The sequence below is a fragment of the Periplaneta americana genome, chromosome 16 (genome assembly GCF_040183065.1).
Source record: "Periplaneta americana isolate PAMFEO1 chromosome 16, P.americana_PAMFEO1_priV1, whole genome shotgun sequence".
In the NCBI taxonomy this organism is placed as follows: domain Eukaryota; kingdom Metazoa; phylum Arthropoda; class Insecta; order Blattodea; family Blattidae; genus Periplaneta; species Periplaneta americana.
The window spans coordinates 40,924,680-40,952,392 of record NC_091132.1 but is presented as its reverse complement, the minus strand read 5'-3'; the positions used below and the strand labels follow the sequence as shown (position 1 = coordinate 40,952,392).

General features: G+C 33.0%; 1 protein-coding gene across 1 annotated transcript; it reads left to right on the top strand.

Annotated features, from left to right (window-relative positions):
• The first annotated feature begins 161 nt into the window (after window positions 1-161).
• LOC138692234 (protein zer-1 homolog) lies at window positions 162-27,089 on the top strand. Its single transcript, XM_069815366.1, has 12 exons — window positions 162-286; window positions 612-1,394; window positions 9,340-9,473; window positions 11,837-12,000; window positions 12,087-12,289; window positions 12,997-13,168; window positions 14,368-14,529; window positions 18,357-18,518; window positions 20,889-21,038; window positions 23,239-23,393; window positions 23,481-23,578; window positions 26,094-27,089. Exons 2-12 carry the CDS (start codon window positions 634-636, stop codon window positions 26,267-26,269), a joined length of 2,337 nt encoding a protein of 778 aa, XP_069671467.1. The 5' UTR covers window positions 162-286; window positions 612-633; the 3' UTR covers window positions 26,270-27,089.
• Window positions 27,090-27,713: the final 624 nt, after the last annotated feature.

The following is a 27,713-nucleotide window of genomic DNA, read 5'->3' as shown; positions in this document are numbered from 1 at the left end:
AACTTATTACTGGCATATTATTTGACAGCGATTACCGCAAAAGAAGTCTTCATCACGGAATAAACAGCCTATATATCTTACAGAGATTCTTGTCGCAAGGTTCACAGGTAATTGGCTTTTAAATTAGCTAGATATTTTTTTTTATTACATAGGGTATTTAAATCGCCCAGAAATATCGACACATGCGACTATCGCGAGTTCAGTTCGGCCGACCTTGATGACAGACACTACGCATGCGCATATGATGTGTGTATGGAGAAACATCTGTACGGATTAATCATTGAAGGTAAGGATTCGTTTTAAGTTCGATGTAATTCATATACATTATTTGCATAAATAGTTATTTTACTTGTAAAAATATTGATGCAATGCATTTAGCCACAATTTTTCTAAGCATAAACACGATTTACGAATAGGTTGTTTCCATTAAAATTAAATCCGTAGTTTGTGACATGCTTGACAGTGTCCTTTTGGATTGTTGTGAGAAGATTCATATTTTGATTGTTAACAATGATAATTTTAATCTCTAATGAAATACATAACATTATATTTATAAAGGTCACTATATTCTATGAATATATAAATGTCTAATTAGTATTTCATTATTGCAGTTGGAGGACAGCAGAAGTCCCCATGACTATGTTGCCTTTCCTGACGTTGTGTAAGGATAGTGCACCGGAGACATTATTAGAGTTGTGTTTAAAGTATGTGGTCGATCATCTTGACACCATATGTTCTGTTGATCCATTTACAAAGGATTACAAGCTGAAGGATGGTCTTGCTCTCCCTAGTGAAATCTGTGAAAAAATACTGCAGTTTTACCAACAGGGTGGTCATATATTAGACGACAGCTTTATAAACATATTTCAAAACCCACAAACAACAAGACTCCAAAGGGTCCATTTAAGAAACTCTAGTATTACAGATGATGGACTGTGCTCTCTTTTAAATCAGAAGTTAATCGAATTGGATATAGCAAACTGTTCCAATATCACAGAAGGATCATTGGTTCACATAAATGAGAGTGGTGACAGTTTATTGTCATTGATTATTGGATCATCAGTAAATCTGTTACCTGACACACTATTTCCAGCTAATTCACATGTGCAAGAGAAAGAGAGCATCAGTGTTTACCATAAGCGAGGATATATATTACGAACTCCTAACTTGCGACGTCTGGCTGTTCGACATTTCATAGTAGATGGGGAGAAGATTTACTTTCCATTACTTCTGCGCCCTTTACACAACTTGACGTATCTCGATTTGTCAGGATGTTTTGATTTAGGAGACTTATCTTACTTATGTGAACTAAAAAATCTCATCTCATTAATACTGTATAATGTACAGCGACTACAAGATGCAATTGGATCTCTCTGTAAGCTCGTAAATTTAAGGTAAGTCAAATAAATAAATTATATATTATATATTTATCTGGCAAAATTTGTGGATGCAAGCAGCAGCAGCAGAAGAAACGGGGGGGACCTGGTGCTGGTCAGCTGACAAAAACACCTGGAACATTCACTGGGACTCACTGTAATAGGGTAGTTAAGTTACCTCTAAGAAGACGTGGCTCAATGTGACTATTTTATTTGCAACTATAGAGAACTTGATCCCACTTTAAGTAGACATACCTATACACAGAAATAAATAAAACTTAATCTACCTGCAACCCAAATTATCATGGTGTTATTAGTACAGTCATTTCCCATTACTATGGTCCTGGAACACAATTATGGTCCACGATACAACCATTCAAAAAACGTTGTACAAGTAACATAAACCGTTCGTAGATAGCTGCAGTGACTTGACTTCAAACTATAGTACAGCAAAAATAAAGATAAACGAGTACTACGTTATGGAGTAGGCTACAACATTTGAATGATGTGTTGTGGACCATAGTTGTATTCCAGGACCATAGTTATGGGAAATGACGGTAATTATTTTATCACTGCCAAGTTTATAGGCCTATATAATTGTCTCTGCCAAATTTATATATACTATATATAATCCAAATCTGTATTTTTAGGAGTTTTTAAACATGCTGAAAACGAAAATAAAAACGGAGATGCAGTTGATATTATATAGCTACAAGAACATAATAAAAGCCTAAACTAATTAAATCTAACCTGTTACAGATTCGTATATGCAAGGTGTAGGGGCTATAAGCGGAATACGAAGAAAACTACCTCAGTGCTAGTTTAGTCCCAACATATATACATATACATACGTACAAAGGGAACTACAATATTCCGCGTATACACCTTGCATATACGAATCTGTGAGAGGTTAAGTTTGGTTAGTTTAGGTTTTTATTATGCCTTGTATATACGATCAACTACATCTTCGTTTTAGCATGTTTAAGAACTGCTATAAATACAGATTTGGAAACAAATATATATGTAAATTTGGCAGAGATAAAAATAATTAGCTACCGCATTATCAAACAATTCCATGCAATATAGGCCTAGCTAACTCTTAGTTCAAGATATGAGGCTATCAAATGCAAAACTCGCCTTATCCAGGTAAAGTGATTCATCAGAAAACAGGAAAAGCCATTATGGATGTGGACAGTTTTGCATTTGATAGTAGTTTTCTGAGCTCTATGGAAGGGGAATTAGACAATATTTGCACAAACCGACTATATCAGTAGAGAGAGAGAGAGAGAGAGAGAGAGAGAGAGAGCGAGCGAGCGAGAGAGAGAGAGCTGTAAGAAGTACAACATCCCATATGTAACTCTTTTTTTTTTTTTTTTTTTTTTTTTAATTTTGGATAAGGCGAGTTTTGCACTTGATAGCCTCATATGTCATATTGAGCTAAATATTCTAGCTAGGTACTTAATATTATATATGTATGCTAATTTCTCTACCATAATGACACATACAGTAACTTGTTGATTAACCATAAGTCCTGATACATCAGGATTGTTCCGTTTTGAGGGCACTTTTTTTTTTTTTTTTTTTTTTTTTGTAAATACAATTCCTGATTTTAAAAGCAATATGTAAAAATGTTTGTAATTTTACTATAGTACTGCAACAATGAATTCAATTTGAACAGTAAATCATTTTATGATGCTGCAGTTGAATATTTAACATTTGGCACGGTAGACTTTTAACAAACTTTTTCACATTTTGATGGATGTTGCTAAAAGAACTGGGACTGTATTGGTTAGTAGTTGAAAACTTTGTTAAATGATTATAAGATAAAATACATTGTAGATAGTTTACTATAGGTCATTCATTATCTCGTGAAACCAAATGCATTCGTACACCATAGCTCATAGCTCATAGCATGGTGGGGGTAAGTGAGCCAGCTGACTTGCAAGTCGAAGTTTAGTGAGGGCTTCTCAGTCCAATTTTTCCTCCACCTTAAGTGCAGGTAAGTTTCACGAGATACCGAATGGCCTATATTTAGTTAATTCATTCATATCAAGTCATATGTGCAAAATAAAATTGAAACTGACGGGAAACACTGGGATGAGCTAATGGCTCATAAAAAATGGTGTTTTTTATTCTTGCCACACTAATGAATACGTAGGTCAGTCAATTCCTAAACAAAGCACAATTTTTTTCTCACTCCCAGTAATGAGAGAGAGATTTCAGTCTTATGACTTCACAGTGGCCAGATGAGAGGAACAGTTTCAGTACCAGGAACATTGATTGTTTTTTTACCCACTTGGTTCAGCTTCAGGGAGTTAAGTTGTAGTGTCTTTTGTATGGTAGTTATTTACTTGGCAAATCTGTCTTATTGAATGCAATAGAGACTTCAAACAAATATGACTGGAGTAACAAACTAATAAACCTAAGTAAATCCCCATCATGATATACTGGCACAGGCCGTTATTTGCTATAATTTTTTGCTCATTTCATACTATATGTACAATTATATCCATGCACGCACGCCCACACACACACACACACACACACACACACACACACACACACACACACACACACACACACACACACACACACACACAGAGTTGGGGAACACTGGGATGAGCGTCATTAAATAACCAACTAAAAAAAATAGGAAAAGCTTGTTGCCTGACAATTTAGAAAAACATACAACTCCAGCAGAAATAAATAAAGTTGTCTCAATATTCTTATGTATAAGAGAAAAACCATTAGTAATAGTAAATTGCTTAAAATAAAATAGGTTTTTTATATACCCGATTTTTAAGGGAGTCAAGGGGTGAAATTTCTATTTTCTACATTTTTCAAACTACGTTCTTGATTTTTTGTACACATAATCACGGTGTGATAGTTAATGATGTGGTGAAGTTTCATTTCTGTGAGTCAATCAGTTTCTGAGTTATTAACAAAAATATTTCGAAAAATTTGTATATTTCAGAATGAAATGTGTCGCTCAATTTTTCAGTATTTTTTTTTTTTTTTTGCAAGACCAATGGCATATTTAGAAAAACGTTAGATGGTAGTTTTCCTATATCTTTTCTACAAAAGGGGGGGGGGGAAATATAACCGAAATAAAAATTTTCAATTGCCACTATGAATATTTCATTTTTTAATTTAAAAAGTATTCATGTAATCATAAATATTTTGTTAACCACAGTATATAGAACATGCAGTAAATTTTCATGTTTGTAGCATCAAAATTGTAAGAGCCTTTACATTTCGAACCTGACGAAATATGCTGAAAAAAAAAGTGTGAGAAAACAGCTTGTAAAATTTGCATGCAATTAAAATTCAAGGGTACAATCATTTATATAATGCATAATTTTTATGCTTTCAAATGCCGCAGAACATTGAAGCTTTCTCAACATATAAACAAGAGACTGTTTGATTTTTCACAAGAAAACGAAAATGCGATTTTTGACTGAAAATGACTGAAATTTCAACCGTCTCCCCCATTAAATGCATACGTGCATGCATATTTTGTCATTTTAGTGCATATGAATCCGCCCCTGTTCATAACACTTCTAACAAAATTAATTACTTCAGTTATTTATTTCATATAAATTATTTCACAGCTCTTATTACTCTGCATAGACCAACAATATTTATGTTTCAGTTTGTTAAATTTACTTTAAATTTTAGTGCAAGAGTTTTTCTTTCACACCTATGGATACTTGTAGTGCGTAAAATGTAAAATAAATCTCATTCTAATAAATAGGTTACAAATATTTAATATTAGACACATATCTCATCATGAGTAATCTACTTTCGAAACAATTTATTATAATAAATAATTCATGGCATGACAGCCCATGGAAGGCCAAGGCCGACCACCTGGCTGCCGGCCACACATCCACAAGCCTCAGCAGAGGTGAACGATCATCCAACTAGACAGGAGTAACATATGGTCAACACAGTGATTCCCCTGCCTTCCCCCAGTCATTATAGATGGTTTCTGAAACTAGATTTCGATATCTAGTGTGGCTCCCCAAATTCATCATGATGCTGGGTAAGCACTGGTCCCAAACCTGGCCAAAATTGCATGAGTAAATTCTTCCCCCATTAGAACTCCAACAAATGCTCATTCCATAATGTGAATCCAGGCATTGTGCCTTAAACAATGCTATGACAAGGGCCAGAAAAATGTCATCGCTGTGGAGACTATCACCATAATAAAAATTCTGTCATTATAGGCAAAAGATCAGCTGATGTTGAAAATCACCTTTTGAAAACCTTTTTTGTTTTTAATATAATTTAAACTACTTCGTATTATTTATATTTTATAAGAAAACTAGAATTCGAGGTGGATGTACATGCATTTTGGCCATTTGTACAAGTGCACTGAGCTACCGTCACATTTTAAAAGGGCAAGAAATGGCCAGGAATTTTGCTTAGAGCCATCTCTTTCTGGAACATGGTTCTTTTACGTGTTTTAAACCTACAACATGGGCTATCAGTTTTTCAGAAGGAATTCATATTAAGTTACTATGGATTTTATTGCCTTTAAGAACCTGTCACTCTTGACTGGGTGTGAACCCACAGACCTTGTATCTAATGGTGAACATGATAGCCCCTCAGATGTCGAGAATGACAAGTAGGCCTATAGCATACTTAAATATGTTTATTACTGTTTATAAATTATTTTGTCTTTATATTTTTATGTAAAATATTATCTTTATAGTTTAACTTCAAACTTTATATATATTTACTTCAAATGTTAATAATTGTATGCCATTTTTCACTTTATATTTTAATGTGAAATGGTATATTTATACTTTAATTTAAAACATTAAATATTTACTTTATTATGTTGTGTGCTATTTTTCCTTTCCTCATTTCACAGCTCTGGTGTTTTAAACTACTCTTGAAAATAACATTTTAGCCGAAGTCTTAATTTAGTTCATGGACGTGATTAGTTACATAGTCTACAGTCCTGTAAATAGATTTCACTTCTCTTAACGCAATTCATAATGAGTTATTGATATATTGGTATTTTGTTTTTAAGACATCTCAAATCCTAAAAGTTTTATGACTGGTACGATGGTAATTATTCTTTATTAATAGGATTTACATCCAAGCAAATTATGACTTCCTGCTTATTTCAAAGATCATTGATATACGAGAACCACGTTTTGAGAGTTCTTGGCAACAGTTTACTTGAACGATGTCCAACAGTTTATTCACAAAATTACAGGTACACTGCCAAAACTCGAATTCTGTTCAAGGTGTTTCTAATAAAATAATATTTAACGTAACTTGAGAGTTTGAGGTTATAAATCATATGTCAGATCCTTAAAGAATCACAATTTGTCCCCCAACTAGAAGTATTTTATTTTTCATCATTTTGCTTAAATATTCTTAATACATTTAATACACAAGTTTTTGTTATTTTGGTCTTAATAATATACTAAATCATAATTATGATTAGGTATAAAAATAAACTAAATTAATGTACCTCCGAAAGTGATATTGTACTTCATTATTAGACCTATAAACTTAATATAGGCTACAGTATATCTCTATTCATAAATCATTACTATTAACAAAGCATGTTGAATAGAATAGCCCCTGGAATTGAGCATACAATAAAGCATTGAATAATGTAGATCTCCTCACATGCATTACATATGCAGTAACGGAGAAGACATAAAATATATAGTTCTAACTGGAAATGTGACTATTCTAAGAAACATGTAATTAAGGGGACACTCAACTTAAAAATTGGAGAAAAAGTGTCATAGAAATAAAAAATTAAATTTCTACACTAATTTACGTGACAGAACTAAATCAATACGCAGAATTCTTCCCCTATTCATTGAGAAGTCATAGTCAAATGCACAAAGTCAAAAAATAAAAAATGATAATTAAAAGTGATATTTCAATTAATGATTGATTAAAAATTGGAATATTTTTTATTTTGAAAAGTATTGGATCTAATGAGCTGAGATTTTGCATGTTACTTTCCATGTGTATATTAAACTTTTTCTCCAAATTTGAAAAAGATTGGTCAAATAGGAAAAAAGTTCCAAAATATAGTTGAGTGTCCCCTTAACTTAATTGGTATATTTAAAACACCAGTAAAAGACTACATCTGTTGGTTTGTTTACAAACATTAATTTAGAGATGAGTTGCTACCAAACAAAGAGTTTTGCCTTGTATCATTTTTATTTTCTTTGTTTTACATGTGTTCTTTAATGAATTCAATCTCCAAAAAGCATTAGACACGACCAGAACTATATAAGTACAGGGTGATCCTTCGGTTCTGATATTACTTTCTCTTGGTAACATGTGTATCAATAACGACACTGTTATGTAAAAAAAATATATATTTAACTAGCTGAAAGCACCCAACATTGCCCGGGTTGTCCTTTTTCTTCTTTTTTAAAAATAAACTAGTTGTTAGACTTTTCGGAAACCTCAGAAACTCATCTATAGACAACCAAAACTAATTGTCTTTACTAAGCTTTCCTCGTCCATAAAGATGAATCTTTACATAGCGTCATTTACATGAATTAACTTTTTAGCCAAATGCCTGAAAAGATTAACTCAATTTAAAACAGGGTAGATCAGGCAACGAAAGAAAACATTTCATCACAGCCCTTACATTCAAAGATTTTCGCGCACGCAAGTGCGCGCGCCTCTAAGAAGGTTAGCTGCTTGGCAGACAAGATTGACTGCAGATGTATGATGACGAAGCCAAAACCAGAAGAAGTAAAAGTCCATTGGAGAAAGCAAATGACGCGAATTTAGAGAAATTACTAAGAAATATAAAGGTAAAATTTTGAGGAAAGGAATAGGTACATTTTTTTAAGTCTCATGTTGACATTTGCCTTAGTGCCCGAGGAGAACCACAGAAAACCAAGGGCAGGATGAGTTGTCGTACTGACAACTAAGCTATGAGTGTAATTAGCTTGTACATTTCTTTCCAAAACTCAAAGCACCATTAAAAGGCTTGATGACTTGAAAACCATTTTATAAATGGTTGCAAGGAAAACCAATGAACAGAATTCAGACGCGACTTTGTCATTCCTTTCAGTTGCTTCCTATCTTGTGTAAAGTGGGTAGGTGCAGAAGTGAATTACCTTGAATAAACAATGTTCACATTGTTCATAACTAAAATCACAAATTTTTTCAGCATCAGTCACATTTTTCAGTCGTTGCACTGCGTATGTATGTGTGGTTTCAATTTTTTTTTGCTAGCAGACTCCCAAAATAAATTTTTCTTACCTTTGTACCCCCAAACTGCATTGAAATTATTTATGTAAGAAATAACAAAAGACTGTGATTGATGTTACATGCAAATAAGTGAGTGTACATTATTATTATTATTATTATTATTATTATTATTATTATTATTATTATTATTATCAATCATACAGTGGTTATTGATGCAATAATAATATTAATCAATTATGTGAAATGTTATTGAAGTCAGGGTCGGCCTCGGTGGTGCAGTCAGTATAGTACTAGCCTTCTGTGCCCGAGGTTGCAGGTTCGATCCTGGCCCAGGTCAGTGACATTTGAGTGTGCTAAAATGCGACAGGATCATGTCAGTAGATTTACTGGTATGTAAAAACTCCTGCAGGACAAAATTCCGGCACACCGGCGATACTGATATAACTTCGGCAGTTGTGAACATCATTAAATAAAACATAGTTTATAATAATTTTTTATTGAAGCCAGGAAAAACAAGAGTTGATATTGTAAAAGAAAATATGTAAACAGCAATAATTATCAACATGTATAATAAAGTGTCAGCATTTTTACATACCTAGACAGTGGATGCATACCCCCTGAGACAGGCTACTGGGGGTATGTATACCATAGATTGAATACCACTATATGCCATTCTGTTTAATTATATGACTGTACTTTAGATGTAATTATTCAATAGTAATAATTTTAAGTGTGTTTGTTTCACCAACAGGCATCTAGATATCTCACAATCAAAGGAGAAGCACGGTACATTTAGGAACGAGAATCAGACGCTTGCCATGCTTGTTGAAAATCTGCCACACTTAGCATCATTAGATATTTCTGGGACCAATCTAGCAGGAACAGGTGTGTGGAAAGGAAGTAGGCTACCTTCACTATGAAGTACTGGTTTATTTGGATTTATTTATGAGGTTAATTTGGTAAAAAAGTTACAGGTAACAATTTTCGGCACATACAAGGTGGATTAAAAGTCGCTTTCCCCAATATTCGTTCTCAGGTTTCATACTTGTACACATATACAGATATTGGGGAAAGCAAATTTTGACCCACCTTGTATATACTTTAGAGACCTGTAGTGGTCAACTGTTCCTGTAGTCAGCAGTGAAGGCAATAGTAGTAGTAGCCAATCAAGTTTCGTTGTTCCCTGCTTAGATGGGGTGTAGAAAGCAAAGAAAATTAGTGATATAACTATTAAAATTTATTTCCAAACTTGAAGTGCGCATAGTTATTCGATTTTTACAAGCAATAACTGTTAGCCTAAGTAGATTTATTACAGGCTAAAGAACGCTTATGAATATATCTGTCATATCGAAGATCTTCTGAGGGAAGACTGACTGAAAGTTTGAGAACTTGCTGAAGTGACAGTTATTCCAACGAATACTGTTAAGGAATTAGTGGTATATATGAAGTATTTGAAAATTTAGTATTCCTTACGAAGTCAACAAAGAATGACAAATGAATTTGAAATCAAATTATTTTATTGGACAAATTCCTATAAATACGTTTCTATTTGCAGATGACCAAGTAGTATTGGAAACTCAGAAAATTCCTTATAAAGCATCTGTACACTTTAAATAATACTGTAAAGATTATAATTTAATAACTTCAATAAAGGAGATAAAGGTTTTATGCTTTGAAGGCAAAGATTATAATACATTATATTATTGTAGAACAAGTGAAATGCTTCAGCTATTTGGGATGGTCTGTTGCTTATGAAAAAAACAATAAATTGAACAATAAATTTAATAGATATAAACATTTAATAGGAAGCAAAGTCTACTGAAGAAGATAAGGAGAGAAACAATTAAAAAATTTTTTACACTTCCCGTTTACTATATGGCTACAAAATATGGATTCTGACAGCTCAACAAAAGAAAGTAATAGAAGTGGTAGGTGAAACAGCCGAAGCCTGTTATGGATTATACTCCATTGGATTACAAAACAAATTAAACGAGACAAAAGCTGAAAGTGGAAAATGTAATTTAAAAATAAATATCAGAAAAACTGGCAAAATCATGCAATGAGAATGAATCACAGCAGAATAGCTAAGTAAATAATTGTACCTGAAATACTGAAACAATTGTCTTTAGAGACAATTAATATTAGGTACCCTCCACAAAACTGGCTTCATTTATACACCGACGGATCCTTGATCTCCAGAGAACAAGGTGCAGGTGTTACGTGCTGTCTCTTCTCACTTTATAGATCTCTTGGATATGGAACAAGTTTTGATGGTGAAATCATTGCAATAAGTGAATGTCTCAGGAATCTTCTATGCCACATCAATAAATTTAGGAATGCAGTTATATTGTCAGACTCCAAAGCAGCTATTCTATCAATCGTCTCTAAACACACACCTTCATCTCAAACAGCAGAAATAACTAAAATGCTCTCTCAATTAATAATCACTCAATAAAAGAATTGTATTCCAATGGATACCATCCCATTGTGGAATCCTGGGAAACGAGAATGCGGATGCTTTACCAAAGAAGGGCAGTACTGCTACTTACAGACCTGTTACTAAATCTACGTATTACTCTGTGAAGAGATTTATTAAATCTACATACTTAGACTTCAACAAACAAAATTTGATAACTCAATCCCAAGGGAAAAAATGGAACTCTCTGCATCAAAATCCACAGTTAATTCCCGATTTACCACGAAAATCGTCTGTAGCTGCATTTAGATTGGCAACAGGCCATGATTGTTTGGCCAAACACCTGCATAGAATTGGAATATATCAGTCCCCTAACTGTCCATTGTGCAACTCAAACCAAGAAATGGATTCGGAACACTTCAAAATCTGTGCTTCAGTGGCTAGTCATGATAATATCTTTGAAAAATATTGGAGTGCAAGAGGTCAAATGACGTTATTGTCAAACGCCTGGCGTTAGAAAACAACAACATAATTGTACCTTGTATACAGAAATTTCAATTTATCTAGTATTCAAATAATGATAGTTGTGTAATGGCTAATGTACTATGAAAATAATTATGCTTTGTATAAAAAATATCAAATTATCTGATATTCAAATAATGATAGATGGTGGCAGTGAGTTGATCTGTTTCAGAACACTGGGAAAGAAATTACACATTGAAAAAAGAGCTAATTGTAAAAATAAAATTAATGCATTAACCATAGTAGAAGCATAGTTCATTATGAATGAAGTATGTGTTTATGATTATATTTTGTCGTGAACATTTTATAGGTGTGGCAGAGCATAGTCCAGCCTCTGAAAGTCAGCATGAAGTGTCAGTCCCTCAGACAGATATACCCGGTCTTAGTTCAAGAGTCCTCAACCCATTTGACTTCTTAGGTCTGTATGGAACACATCATGAAGCTTGCCGTCGACATGACATACCAGCCAGAATGGTTAGTCTGAGTACAGTAATAGGATTTGTTAATATTTTGACCAAAAATAGAAAGAAAATAAACGTGTATGGATGTTTTCATTTCAGGTCTCTGGTGACGCCAATGAAGATCAAATTTTAGTAGCAGCAGCTGCGTATATTGAGCGACCTGACGTCCTTCAGAAAGTTCTTAACGATTTATATCATCTCTTCAGATATGAGACATGTCAAAACGTGAATTATGCACTGAGTATTGTGTTAGAAGCAATGGACCGACATCTTACCGAGAAGCATATTCAGATCTCTGGAAGGTAAATACTGAACTTATATTTCAGAAGAGTAGTGGTGACGAAAATAAGTGTGATATTTCATAGTTGAGATATTTGATTTACAGTGGACATTGTGTAATCAGCTTATAGCTGGACACATATTAAGAAGTAAGTAAAGTTGAAAAATCGATATTGACGTCTGTACAAACTTAAATGAAAGTATTCATCGTGCTTGTTTTCCTAATATTAATGGTATTGCGTACAAAGCTGGAAGCATTATGTGAATAAATACACTATAACAAACATTATGAATTTATGATAAAATTTTTGGCAGATGTTAGATTACAGTGGCGTAGTATTAATTTTATTACAGTGAAATCTGTTCAAATCAGAATCTGAATAATCTGGAATCCTGTGTATTTCAGAACAACTTACTGGTCCCGACGAAATTCATATGTATTATGTGCAATTTTTCCTGAATAAAACAGAAACTGCCTGTTACTGTTCAAAACGGAAATAATATTTTGGACGTACTGTTTTAATGTAAACAATATTTTGAAACAGCGTGTAATTTCAAGAAATGTACCAAATATGTAGGTCACTAAGATTAAAAACAAGTTTTCTTTGCAAAATTTGAGAGGGTACGAGGGTGTGTTTGTCTGTCGGTCATAAATTTTATTATCCTGTTGACTAGGCAGACAAGTCCCTTCGAATAGTTAATGAATATTAATTATGTGTACTTTTTTCAGTGCAACTCTCTTCTATATAGTCAAGAGTAAGGAAAGACAATTGTTTGGAGTAAAAGAAAAACGAAGAATAATTTGTACTCTAATAAATGGGATGAGTGCACATAAAGGAGATGACACAATGATGAGAAATGGCTGTCTTACCCTCTTTCAGTTCAAAATTCCGGAAGATGTGGTATGTAATAATTAGTTTGAACAAACTTGAGATTTTGCACAAAAGTAAATTAATGAAGATCCAAATGCCAAAGATTTAAGTTTGTAATTGGTCTTTAAAAAAAGAATCGAAGTAAGACCAGATTAGGTAACCTATAATGCCAAATTACAGCATCTACTAAGCAGTACCATACCAGAAGCAGATAATTTTTAAACACACATTCTACATTTGTGTTTGTCTTTTAATGACTAAAACTGAATCTTAGTTATGCTTTAATTTTGGTACTCGAGGTTAAAAAAATAAATCTAGTTTCGTGTGCCTGATGGTCATTAAGCACAGTTTACAGAATGTACAAAAATGGAGTTGAAGCCAGGATGTTGTATGTACACCCTTTAATACAGAAATTGGTCGTTGTTCAGAGACTAAGTACCACCTCGGAATAGCTCGGGAATAATTATGTATGCTGTATTTACGTGTATGTGTTTTACATAGATTTGAACCCCAGTCTTTGGAATGAGAAGAAAAAGCTCTATTGCCAAGCATAAAGACTTCATAGGAAATATTTTGTTTCGTGACACACAGATATGTCGCTGCTACAACTTGACTTAATCCTCGGACCTTGATGCTTAATATTTCCCCATATGAATCATGTATTAACCCGAACGATGCTTAGAAAAATTCATGCTACAGGAGAACGACCATTTTCCGTGTCAAAGGATGTACATTATAGTTAATTTTTAAACAGACAATGTTAAAGAAAAATACTAGGATTTGTAAGAAAATGTGAGAATGAACATTATAAAATGAATCTTGTAGAGCTGAAGTTTCAAATAAAACAAAAGATAAGAGACTTTAAAGTAAATTATTTTTCTGCAATTACTGTATTACAAAGTATATACAGAGAAACATAGACATTAGGCAGATCTGGCTAGTGAATAGGACAAGATGCCAGAAGCCACTTCTTTGACATCTTGAGTATTTTTAATGTGTACTCCATGAAGATATTGAAAGTTTTATTTTAGTTTATGGGTATCACTACATTTTCTTTAGTTCTTGCAGCGAAAGAAGAAAACCACCATGGAAAGTGTTGAGTGAAAAGATTATTCTATGGAATATATAGGCTACTGATACTGTAGAATTTATAATGTGATTGTAGAGCTGAGAACAGGAACATATTTTCTTGAATGTAGGTTTGTTTAATGTTTATTTCATTTCAACAGTTGTTTGACTACGAGCGACTTGTTCACATACTTTTACACATTGTATCAGAAATGGAGCAAGGAGGATTTGTGCAGAGGATTGGAATATATCTTCTTAATTCCCTGGCTTGCCAGGTTGATGGTATCCAGAAGCAACTCTTGGGTGATCTTGGGGCTATCAATGTAAGTTAAAGTATGATTTAGTCTGTGAAGAGTGTATCAAGGAGGGAAAAAAGCAATAAGACTAATAATTTTGTGGCAAAAAATATAAATATTCTTTAATGTTACGGGAAGATCAGGATGTTCTTGTGGTTAAATTGATTCTTTGATGTGCTGCAGCAGTTTTATTAAAATAATAAATTTGTGTAGTCATTATGAAATAAAATCAAAGTTTTGAGTTTCACACTGTGTGTTTATGCTTAAAAACCTTCATTGCCATGAACTACTTACAGGTCCCATCATTAGGTTAACATAAAGATCAGTTAGTAGTTTTGGAGTCATCAGAACCTAGCTCCTTACTCTAAGAGTTCAGGCCTAATCATGGAATGAAATAGACACCAAGAGGTGCAGAGTCACGCCACTCAGTATGGTTTAAAGTTTAACTGTTAGTGAGTTGACATGTTACTCAGTTCTGTGTTAAAATGGCTTTTGCGTGATATTATTAATTGTTAGTTATGTCTCGACATAATAGTCTAGAACAAAGCGTTTTTATGTACGATACACATGTAAAAACGAACTTGTGCGAACAGAGATAAGGCAATTTGCAAGAAAATATCCTGTCAATTCTCTTCCAGGTAGGAAAGATTTCGCAAACTTGTTAAATGTTACAACAAAGAGGATTTCTCAACGACAAAGAACTTGTTACCAGATGCAGAATTCTTATGGAAGAAAAATTTAATAAATGAAATAAGCGGGATGATGGGAATATATCCCGAAAAAAATCTCTTTGTTGGCTTGTTCAGAAAAAAACACGTTTCGAAATCCTCTGCAAGATGTCACTATATTGCTTAAATATAGTGTCCAAAAATTGATACTGCATGATCTTGCAAGTAGAGCTTGATTTTGTATCTGAACGCTGGAGAGTGTCACTGATAGGAAAGTGGATCCTGAATTAGTCATATTTTCGGATTAAGCATAGTTGGAATTATATGGCCATGTCATTTCACTAAACATTTGCTACTGGAATGCAGAAATCTCCCAGCTTTTGATGAAGTTTCATTATGATGAAAAGATTGGTGTTCGGTATATTTTTTATTTTTGAATGCACACCAAATAGTAGGGTCTACTTTTGTCCATACATTATCAATGTAAAATATTAAGACCCTTTTTCGAACAACTAACAGACAGAAATCATTCTTTCAGCAGGATTCTGCTACTGTACACACTGTTTACAAATCATAGATTCAGAGATTTTTTTAGGATATAGTTGTCAACACAGGGTTGTGGCTCCCTCGTAGCCCCAATCAGCCCCCAACCTCACTCTGTATGATTTTTATTTGTGAGGGAACTTAAGACAAGGTTTATAAGAATAACCCTCACACAATAAAGGAACTAAAAGAAAATAGTCGAGAAATTGCCTTAATCACACCTGAAGAACTCATGCGTGTTAATGGTAATTTTCTACGCAGATTCGAGAATGTGTTGCTGCTGAGGGACTTCATTTTCAGCAATTCTCGATTCTTGTAATTCAGATTAGTGCTTATTATTACCAGCCTTAAATTTCAATTTATGTTTTCAGTAACAAAAAGATTACATTGTGCACTATTATTAGAGGCTACATTGGCTCCCTTTTCCCTGTTGCAGTGTGAGTTACAGTACAATCATGGAACAGAGTCTGATGACCCCGAACGCTGACCATATCTGATAGATACAGCTTAGGTGACTGATCAGGTCTGATACTGTAGCCTATTGTTCTGGCAATGGGATTAGTCAGTATTTTCTAAACATTGAAAATATTAAGTTCAAACACATGGTGTAAAATCTAAATTCTGTTCCTAAACAGTCAATGTGGAGACTTAAAAGTCTCATCATTAAACACTAACATACCGTAATGGTCACACATTTGAGCATTTTCTATTAAAAATAATTATGGTTTTATGCACATTAACATTTCTTACTAGTTTGGCACACACAACAAACACAATAGAGTAGGTGACTCATCAGATCTGATATTTTATTATTCTCATGGTGGAACCTGTAAGTAGTCCTGAACTGTTAGCCAAAACTCGGAATGTAGAAATCAGCACTTTTCTTCCAAGCCTAGAATTTCTTTTAAAAGTTTCTGAGTGGAAGTATAAGTATATAATTTTAATTTCTAAGTTTTTAGATTAAAACATACTGTGTATAAAGCTATGATTGAAAGTGCCAATATGATTGAAAGTGCCAATAAGTGTAATGAGGTATAAACGAATGGGTTTTTAATAATAATAATAATAATAATAATAATAATAATAATAATAATAATAATGTTTTAGAACCTATTTTGAGTAATTAAATATTTTGTGTTATTTTATTAAATAATGATTCATTACTTGTGATAAAAATTATTTTGTACTTCATGTTCTTAATTGCTGGATAATTGAATTTTAATGAGTGTATGAGTATGCCTGAATGGTGCTATTCGAAAAATGACATGAGCAAATAAAGCCCACTTAGCAAATATTCAGCAAAAAAGTCACATTAAAAAAATTAAGGTTAAGCCCTTTTGCCTAAACACCATTGATATTATATCTTTACTTCGGAATAAATTCTTTGTCAAATAAAAAAAATGATGATTTTTAAACTAAAACTTGTTGAATATTATTTAAAAATCGCTATTATTTACAATTAACTTTCGTCTGATATGAGTGTTAACAGGATTTCAGTCTTTCTTTTCTGAATACGATGTAAATAAAATTTAATTAAAGATCAGTTACATATTATACCTATTTAATTTCATAATTTACAAAAACAATATTTCCAGGACTTCTTTTTTAACTGAAATATGTAATAATAAGTGAGACAAATTTATTGGATCTTAATGTATTGCACTAATTTATTACAGCTTTTTTTATTTACACTGGTGAGTTCATATAACTGGATCCTCATGTTTACATCTCAATTCTAAATAGGTATTTATATTGACACTGACTTGTTACATAATTCTACACACACTTGACATACGTTAGTGACGAATAAGGAAGTTTGCAACTCTTTGAATGCTGAATATTACTTTGTAACTCGTATGCTAATACGAATGTAATACATATCGCAATAATAAATGCACAAGTTTGGATGAGAATTTATATTAATTTTCCTATCAAAAGTTGAAAAAACAAAATTATACGAAGTATGATATGAGTAGCTTAATATCAAAGGCGGACATCTGACCTTAGATAGAAATTTAGATAGCTGTGGATTTTTATACAATTTTTCATGCTCTTTCCAGTTAAAGTGAAATCATATGCAAACTCTAACACTACATTTATAAAATAAATTGTGTTAAATATTACAAAGAACACTGTGAAACAAAAAATTGCCTCTAGATCAAAACTATGGAGATGACAGATGTCCGTCTTTGATATTAAACTACTCATATATGTATGTATTTAATGTTCTTGATTTAACAATGAAGTCATTCTCCTTCGTGCTTCCCAATATTTCCACGTGATGTTGATATATGATACATAGAAATTTGTGTTGTATACACGTTTTAATCTAACTTTATTTTTTTAGTATAGATTTCACGCTTTTAAAAGTTAATTTCTCTGAGTTTCAAGTAATTTATTAGGTATGGAAAGTAGCATTTTGTATAACTTTAAATGGTTTATGGATTTCTTTTCGACACCTGACAAAGAAATGGTTTTCAGCTCTTCATTCATGTATTAAACGAAATATCTCGTTATTTCAATTAAAATCATGAAGTTTTATTTTATTGTAGTTTTTACACATATATCACTTACACTGTAAATACTGTTGTACTTTAAATTCAGTAATTGCTGTATTACATAAGGCATCACATTCTCTTCCAGCAAATGTTGACTCTTATTGAGGACCGACTAGCGAGAAAAGTTTTCGATGATGCATTGGAAGTTGCATGGTCAACTATGTGGAACGTGACGGATGAGACAGCAGTCAACTGTCAGAGGTTTCTGGATGGAAGGGGAATGGAATTCTTTCTTGGGTGCTTAAGTGTAAGTCTCTAAAATGTAAATAGTCATAATAAGTTTGAATGTACTGTAAGTACATCATAGATTCATAGATGATCATAAGTCTGAACTAGTAGAAGAGTTTAATATTTAAGCACATTGATCGACACCATTGGTTTCTTTTACGTGACCATAATTAATATATCCAATGAAATTAAAAGGCGAATCACAAGCTGAGTTAGGTAACAAGTTTCAATCATAAGATGGATGTTGTATTTTTAAATCATTCTAAAGAAATATGGACAGAAATGTGTTGAAATATAATAAAAGCTCATAAAAACTATCTTAAATTGCTGTTTAATCATTCACTCTTCTTAATGCATCCAGCAGAATGCTGACAAGTCCATTATAGTTCATTGTGGCCTAGCAGATGAGGGGTACTTTGATCAGTTTCATTATAGATGCTAGTCACCAGCGGCCAGGGTTGAAGTCTGATCAGTATGTGTAGCAGAGTTGAGTCTTGTTCGACTGGTGTTGACTTTAACTTGCTTTATATAAGATTTATGGATGTGCAGTATAAAAAAATGTATTCCAGATCTCCTTTATAATTTATTACACTATAGAAAAATAGGGCTGTCAGAAAGGTGAAATTGGTGTCGATATGATTGTGTGACAGTGTGACCTGTTCTGGCTCTTGTTAAAAATGTTTGAATATGTTTTCGTAAGTTTTTGTACATCCTCATGTCTTTTGGTTTCTTTTGCGTGACCTGTAAAATTTGTCTTTGTCAGAAGAGAGCCAATTATTGATTCACAGGTTTTTACAATAAGAATTGATTGAAGTAAAGGCACTGGTTAAAGATGACATTTTGCTGTGGTGTTGGTTGCAAATGCATTGCCTGTTTTGCAACGATATCAGCTTTTTCATTTTCAGATATACATAGGATCCGTTGAAATATTATTTTCTTTAGAGATTCTTGAGTTTACTAAGTTGTTTTTTTTTTTTTAAGTTGGTTATTTAACGACGCTGTATCAACTACGAGGTTTTTAGCATCAATGAGATTGGTGATAGCGAGATGGTATTTGACGAGATGAGGCCGAGGATTTGCCATAGATTACCTGGCATTCACCTTACAATTGGGGAAAACCTCGGAAAAAACCCAACCAGGTAATCAACCCAAGTGGGGATCGAACCCAAACCTGAGCGCAACTTCAGACCGGCAGGAAAGCGCCTTAACCAACTGAGCCACGCCAGTAGCTGCTAAGTTGTTTTTGTATAGAAAATATAGGAATAATTGCTGTTTAAAACTTCTCATAAAATTACAGACATCGCATATAACATTCATGCACAAATGAATCTATCTGCTGTTTTTTTTTTTTTTGAAGAGATGAAATTCAGAATAATTTATTCTACCGAAATGTTGTTATTTATGAATTTGTTATATTTGTATGACACCTGCTAATGAATGTGTGTTATATGGATAGTACACTGCTAAAATAACACGTAATTAGGGCCTATGTAAAATGAATGTAGAAATTATTTCCGCATTTTCCTTTATTATCTTCCCAACAGCAGTTATCTTTAAATTAGAAGAAATATGTCTAAACATATTTTAGCAGATTGAAGTACTCTGAAACAAATTACTCTAATCTACCTGTTAACAAAATGAAGATGAGAGAGATAAACAAGAAAACTCGGTAAGGAGCTAAAACTGAATAAGTGATTACCAGCGAGTTAACTAGAAATTCTTGAGCTCTGGGAAAACATTAGTTTAATTCTGTGTGTGATGTATCTCTAAGTACATTGAACCAAGTCCAAGAATATCTGTCATGAATGAATATTTTGTTGTGTCTGTTTGCCATGAATCAGCAGAATTGTATGCACATCACAATGTTAGTATGACTTTGCACGTCTATTTTGTTGTATGGATCATAGCGAATGGAGAAATTCTGAAACTATATTAGGAGAAATGAGAGTATTCTGAGAAAATTTGTCCCAATATAGTCCTTGTCCAACACAAATTCCACTTGGACTCGCCAGGATTTGAACCACGGTCTCCAGTAGGAGAAGCTAACATTGTTGCTGTTAAGCTAATAGTGTGCATTTCTGAACTCCGTTTCTTGTGTTAGTAAATATTTTTATTAAAGCAGAATTGAAATAAATGAATTGTCGGCATTTTTAAGTATTGCTGTATACTTTGTGTTTTAAGACTTTTAAAAATAATGCAGCAGATCTAATGGTACCTTTCAATTAAAGAACACTCATCATTAAATGCCTTATTTTTCCTACATAAAATTTGATATGCTCACACTGAAGATGGATTTATTATAGTGTGCTTATTATGCTTAAATTTATTGTTCAGAACCTTGAATTCATAAAACACATTAACTAAATATTTGAATAATTATTTTTCTTAGACATTTCCTGACAAAGAAGAACTGCTGCGCAACATGATGGGCTTGCTGGGAAATGTAGCTGAAGTTAAGATCCTTAGGCATCGACTGATGACGAGCCAGTTTGTATCTGTATTCGCTGATCTTCTGGATTCATGCAGTGACGGAATTGAGGTACTAACAATAGGATACACTCTCTTTGTCTCTTTTTGGGGGTCTTTTTCTTATCTCTCTCTCTCTCTTGTTCTTTCTTCTCCCCATCTTGTTGATATTGCATAAGAAACTATAATTTAATGCAGTAATTGTCAACAAGTATAATAAAATAAATATGTTAGCATTTTTACAGCATTGTGATGAATAGGGTTAGATTTTTATTCCCTAAAAATCACCAAAATATGCAGTATAAAATATGCACTTATGACGTAAAAATTCCAGAAATGTGCTCTATAATATAAAAAATATGCCGTAACAAATTCAAATATTTTTTATAGTTTACTTTGAAGGTATTAACTGTATCTAGAATGACTACCAGAAGAGAAAAAAGTGAAATTTAAGGGATTTCAAGGCATATCAGTTTTATTCAAAACAGAAAATGGTAACTTATATTCATTAAGTATGTATGATTTGAGGCTTTCTCAGCGTTGGTTCGCTAATATGTTTTCGCGGGATGTCAGCCGAGTTAGGATTTTGGAATGCTCCAAGCTTTCGACTGCTATCTCTGCAGCCATCTTCAGGGAAGTGAGGTCCAAACAGAAAGTCATCCGGAGTCATCTACTTCAGGTTAAAGACAGTCAGGGCCTAAGGACACCAGGGATTTACAAGATTCCATGTGAGTGCGGCGAAGTATACATAGGGCAGACTGGCCGCACAATAGAAGACAAAGAACATAAGAGGAACCTGAGGCTCCATTACCCGGAAAAATCTGCAGTGGCGCAACACAGCATAGAAAAGGAGCATAAAATACTGTTTGACCACACCAAGGTCATTAACAAATCAAGCCACTATTGGGAACATACAATCAAGGAGGCCATAGAGATTAAGCTGGAGAAAAACAACTTTCACAGGGACGGTGGACTACAGCTCAGTCAGGCATGGACACCGGCCTTGGACCAGCTTAGGCCCTCTTACAAACAAGGTCATGAAGATCACAGACTGAGGACGGCAACCGATTCCAACTGGCGGAACAGGGCTCGCTGCCCGCCAAACTTCACACAGGAATCCCGGGAGGGGCGGAACTTACCCCGGATTGGCCGATCCGCCAACCAATCCCGTTTCACCTGAGACAGCCTAACATCTATATAACCTTCGACTTTCTGTTCGGACCTCACTTCCCTGAAAATGGCTGCAGAGATAGCAGTCGAAAGCTTGGAGCATTCCAAAATCCTAACTTGGCTGACATCCCGCGAAAACATATTAGCGTTATTTTCATTAAGTTTGTACCAGTATCTATATTATGAGATCTGAATTGCAATGTACAATGAATACATTGTGAAAATTTTCAAATGAAAATGGTTGTTTGTCAGCTAACAAAGCTTTGTAGCTATATAGAAAAGCTACATTCTTCTATTATACTTATAAAATGGGAACAAATTTAAAATGAAGAGTATCACTTGATTCTAATTCTCTCCCTTTCTTTCACACACACTCTCTTCTTTCTAAAATTTGGCAACTACTTCCCCTACTTCCACATCCAGTTGCTTCAAGTGAGATGTCTAACTACCACTTTTCCTATCTGCTTGAAAACAATAGACGAATATCTGTCATGATTCGTGACCATTTAGAGTCAAGTCCATTTTGCACATTCCACAGAATAGGGGAGAAGGAAATATTAAAATTTTACCAGAGGAAAATTAAAGAACATATAAAAAGCTTCAATAGGTAAAAATATGCTGAATATGACCAATAAATCATTAAAATATGCTCTATGATGATAAAATTGCTAATATGCTCTAACAAAGTACCTTAATTTAACTAGTTTTTCATTAAATGTATTTATGTATACTTAGCAACTTAATGACCTTATTAAAAAAATATGCTAAATCATGAAAATTCTAGCCCTAGCGATGAATTTGTAGGAGCAAAATCCGGTTTTTGCAAGCTAGCTATGTCTGGAGGAGATTATCATGCTAACTACACATTATCCCCATACTGGTTGTTGATCATTCACCTCTGCTGAGGCATGTTGACATGAGATCAGCAGTTAATGATTGGTTGGCTTTGGATCTACATGGGATGCCAAGCAATGAACATAATGTTAAAGCAAAAATAAGAAACTCTTTTATGTAATCTTCACAAGCTATATTTGAATAAAGTTCTTCTTTTATACAGATTCTTGGATTAAACTATACATATTCAATGTATTTTCAATGCGCAGGTTAGTTACAATGCAGCTGGGGTTTTGTCTCATATGGCATCAGATGGACCTGCGGCATGGACTCTGAAATCACCAAGACGTGAAGATGTGCTGCAGAGAATGGTAGCTGCTATAGAACGCTGGGATCTTCATACAGAAAGAAATATCAATTACAGGTAACATAACAAAAATACTTTTTTCGTCTGATTATGTAATTTTAAATAACATAATGCCAAGTATAATTCTTTCTTTCATTTTCATAGGTCGTTTGAGCCCATCTTATACTTGTCAAAGATTTATCACACACCGGAATGTCAACACTGGGCTGTGTGGGCACTAGCAAATCTTACTAAAGTCTATCGTAAGTAATCTTTTTAAAATATCAAGAGTTGAAATTATTGTAGGCTGTACTGTTTTAATAATTTAAATTCAGTATATGACATTCTGTCTTGAATTGAATGAACTTTATTTAGACAATAATATATAATACGTAATGGTAGTATATACACTGTTTGAGAAATTAAAAAAGATCACATAGTAAAAAAAATGGATTCGGAACACCTCAAAATCTGTGTGTCAGTGGCTGACCATGATAATATCTTTGAAAAATATTGGAGTGCAAGAGGTCAAATGACTTTATTGTCAAACGCCTGGCATTAGAAAACAACAACAACAGTAAAAAAAAAATCACTATTTTTATATTTGTTTTTTATTAAATACGGAGTTGGTCATGACCTTTGCCTAAAGGGTCACCAGTCCACACAGCGTAAAATAAAACCCATATAAACACATTTGACTACAGTAGGCTATATATAACTTCTTTAATTATTCATTTTTACGCATATTCCACATCAGTAATTTGTGTGCCCATCATTTGCCTTCTGTACAGCACGCATTTTTTCAAGATCCAAAATTAATAACTTTTTTTTCTACTAACCAGATTTTCATGAAACTTTGTACAGTTGTTGCAGGTTGCATATTTGTTTTGTATAAAAACTCTGATTACGTTTATGTATGGGAAACTACCCCTTATAGGATGGTGCAATTAGACCTATCTAACGGATTTTCACAAAATTCTTCAGTAGTTACAGGTAGCATATTTGTTTTGTATACACGCTTTAATTACATTTGTATAGAGGAACTACCCCTTATAGGGGGTGCATTTAGTCAAATTTAATAACTTAGCAGAATACACTGATGTAGATGAGCCAGAAGTAGGACTTTCAAAAATAATTTTTTTGTATTATTTTGAGTTTCAGCTTTAAAATATATCGTCAGTGTATTATTTTTAATTTCTGCATTAATAATTATATTTAATAAAAGTAATATAATACAGTTATATATAACTATCCTACTCGTGAACACTGTTGCATCTGACCTAACTTATGTAATTTAATTCTGCATTAATATTAAGTTTTAGAAAGGTAATATTGGTTGTTTCTAATATAAATACTATATGTCCCTATTATTTTAAGCTAAATTTGTGAATATGTGAGAACCTAATCCTATATTGTGCATATAAAATTATTCTCATTTTATGTGAATTCGGTTTACACAGTAATTTTGCAGAACATATCTATTGCATATACTGAGGTCTACCTGTATTTAAAAACTGTTGCATGCAACAAAATAGTAATATACGTTACAAGAGCGATATGTTGACGTTTTCATGGTCGAGGAAAAGATTGAAAAAGCGAAACGTAGTTGAGCTTTTTTAATTTCCGAGAACATGAAAACAAACATACCGCTCGTGTATCGTACATTATTTTGTGCGAAGATCGTTTATTACATACCTGAAAGACGAATTTCTAATTAGTTGCAATGAAATCTCCATGTTGGTTTCTGTTTAATGACGGCAACTTCGGAAAACCAAAATATCTTTCTTCAACATTGTTGCTATAAAATGTTTTCTGTGTTTACTATACTCCAGCAGGCCGTGATATACGTCTTATCTTTTTTTTCCCCCAGTCTATAAATGCGAACTTAAAACAAACGGTAAGGTTATGTAATGATTTATTTTTCATTTTAATATTTTAACAATATTATTTATATAACATATTGCAGTAATAACATCGGCATCTGGAATCTTGTTGATTTTTCCACGGCTTCCTTAATGTTACTTGTATCAGGAATGCAATAAGTTTCGTGGAGTAGTAGACTTTACTTAATTTTTGCAAGTATTTAAAAACAATAATTTAACATTGCAATTTAGGTGAAATTGCAGTGGTAAGTTTCCAATTTATAATTATTACTATGTTAAACGTCTCTAAAAATAATATGTTAAAAGCCTAAAGCAGTAAAATGAATGTCGCGCTTAAGCGGTAAGAAGAGGGAAATTGTTGTGTGTGTTACGTTGGGAATACTGAATGTGGTATTTCACACTTACCGCGTATTGGTTCTGTGCGGAAAATAAACAAATACGCACGATCTCGCACAAAAGAATTTCCGAAAATATGACAGCTTTTCTTTAAAACTTCAATTAAAATTCGGTACAATTGCAAATATTTATACTTTTGACACCATTGTGTTAATGCTAATTAAAATTCAGTTTTGTCAACTCAAATAGGTTTTTTACTTCACAGTTTACAACTACAGACCTTCACGTTCATTTTTCAAAATTAATTCACTTACAATTTAAAAATCTGATTAGTTATATTATTGTACAGACTCATAAACAAAATTTGGGCTACATGAATTTTTCCAATTTCCTGTTATAACTTGCTGTGCATGATCATAAGTACTGGTAATGGTGATGTAAGCACTGAGCATGTGCAGTATGCTATAACTGGAAGTTGGAAAATTCAGGTGACCAATTTTGTTTATGGGTCTGTACTTCTAATAATTGTTACATAGTAATTTCCTATTGTTTGTTGCAGCAAGCAGATATTGTTCACTGGTGGAAATGGAAGGTGGTCTGAACATTTTGGAAGAGATTATACATAATGATAAACCTTATGCTCGTATCAAGGAACTTGCAGCAATGGTTATACTGCACTGTAAACAGTATAGGGAAAAAGATACTGTTAATACAGATGCTCCTTTGGATGGTTAAGAGTAATCATCATGAAATGAACTAGATTAGTGGTTCTCAGACTTGAAACTTGCAGGAGTATCATTAGATCTCTCGAGTTTCTGATTAAACTATTTTACTAAAGCAGAATATGTAACTTATATTTATACACTGTAACAACAGCAATGATACAAAATGTTTTTTTTTTAGATAGTTTAGCTCTATTTCTGCAACGTCATTGGCTCTCGAACAATACTTTGGGAATCACTTCTCTAGATCAAAGAAACATATACGATTGTGTAAATTTGTACATTTAATTTGTGATGACATCAAATCAAATACATAGTACCTTCACAATTAAATAGCATTAATAATACGAGCTGTTTTGATTTGTATTATAACTTCTCTTTACTGTCACACATTTAATATAATACTGCACTTCCTTCACCAGAATTGAATTATTTATTAATGTATGTTATATTGTCGTGTACATAAAAAATAAGAATTATGTAATTGTTTTGAGTCGTGTTATAAAATTTTCGTTAATCCATCATGTAATATCAAATGTGAAGCCTGTTTCGTTACATTTTGTCATAATTTTGTAACTTTTGATGAAAATGTGACTAAACTTCACCTGATGTTTAAATGCTGTGATTTTTTAGATTTTTAAATGTGTACAGAAATTGTAGAGATGTGTATACTGTTTTTCTTTCTGCTAAAGTAAGAAGTGGTATTTCTACATTAGAAATATATGGCATAATTCAGGAGAAATTGTATTTCGTCAGTGCAAATTAAGCGCAAATCATTATATAACTACAAACGTAACTGTTGGTATCCTAATAAATTATTTAATTCAAAACTATTACCATGAATATATTTAATTTAATTTCGAGTTTTGCAGACGTGATGCATGCAACAATGGTTTCTTATGAATCTCTTCCTTTAGATAGTTTTATAAGAAAGTATTGAACATTGCATATTGAGATAACATTATATTGTGATTCTTGTATAATAGTAAGTTACTTATAACTTTATGAAATTAACTGTTGCAGTGAGAGGGTCAGAAGCAAAGGGTACAAGTGACATTCCTAAAATATGAATTAAGTGCATCTGGGGTAAGCTAAAGACTAAAAAGCTTTAGTGGCGACATCACACATTAAAATTTAAAATTGAAAATTTATGAAATTTACGAACACATAAACATGTTTCCCAAAAGTAACTAAAGTGCACGTATTCCCCTTTGCTTCTGATCCTCTATTGTAACATAACTTCAAAACATACAGCATATGCACATCTTTGTGTTGTTTTCATTCGTACATTTCATATATGGTATAATGCGAAGAAAGACATGCTGTGACACTAAAACTTCTCCTGATTTTGACTCAGATAGAGTAGGCTATACGTTTTTCAGTATTCCTAAGTTTGGATATGTTGTTTTTGCAATCCTAACTTGTCTTGTCTGTCAGTCTGTGACAGTTTGAATGCA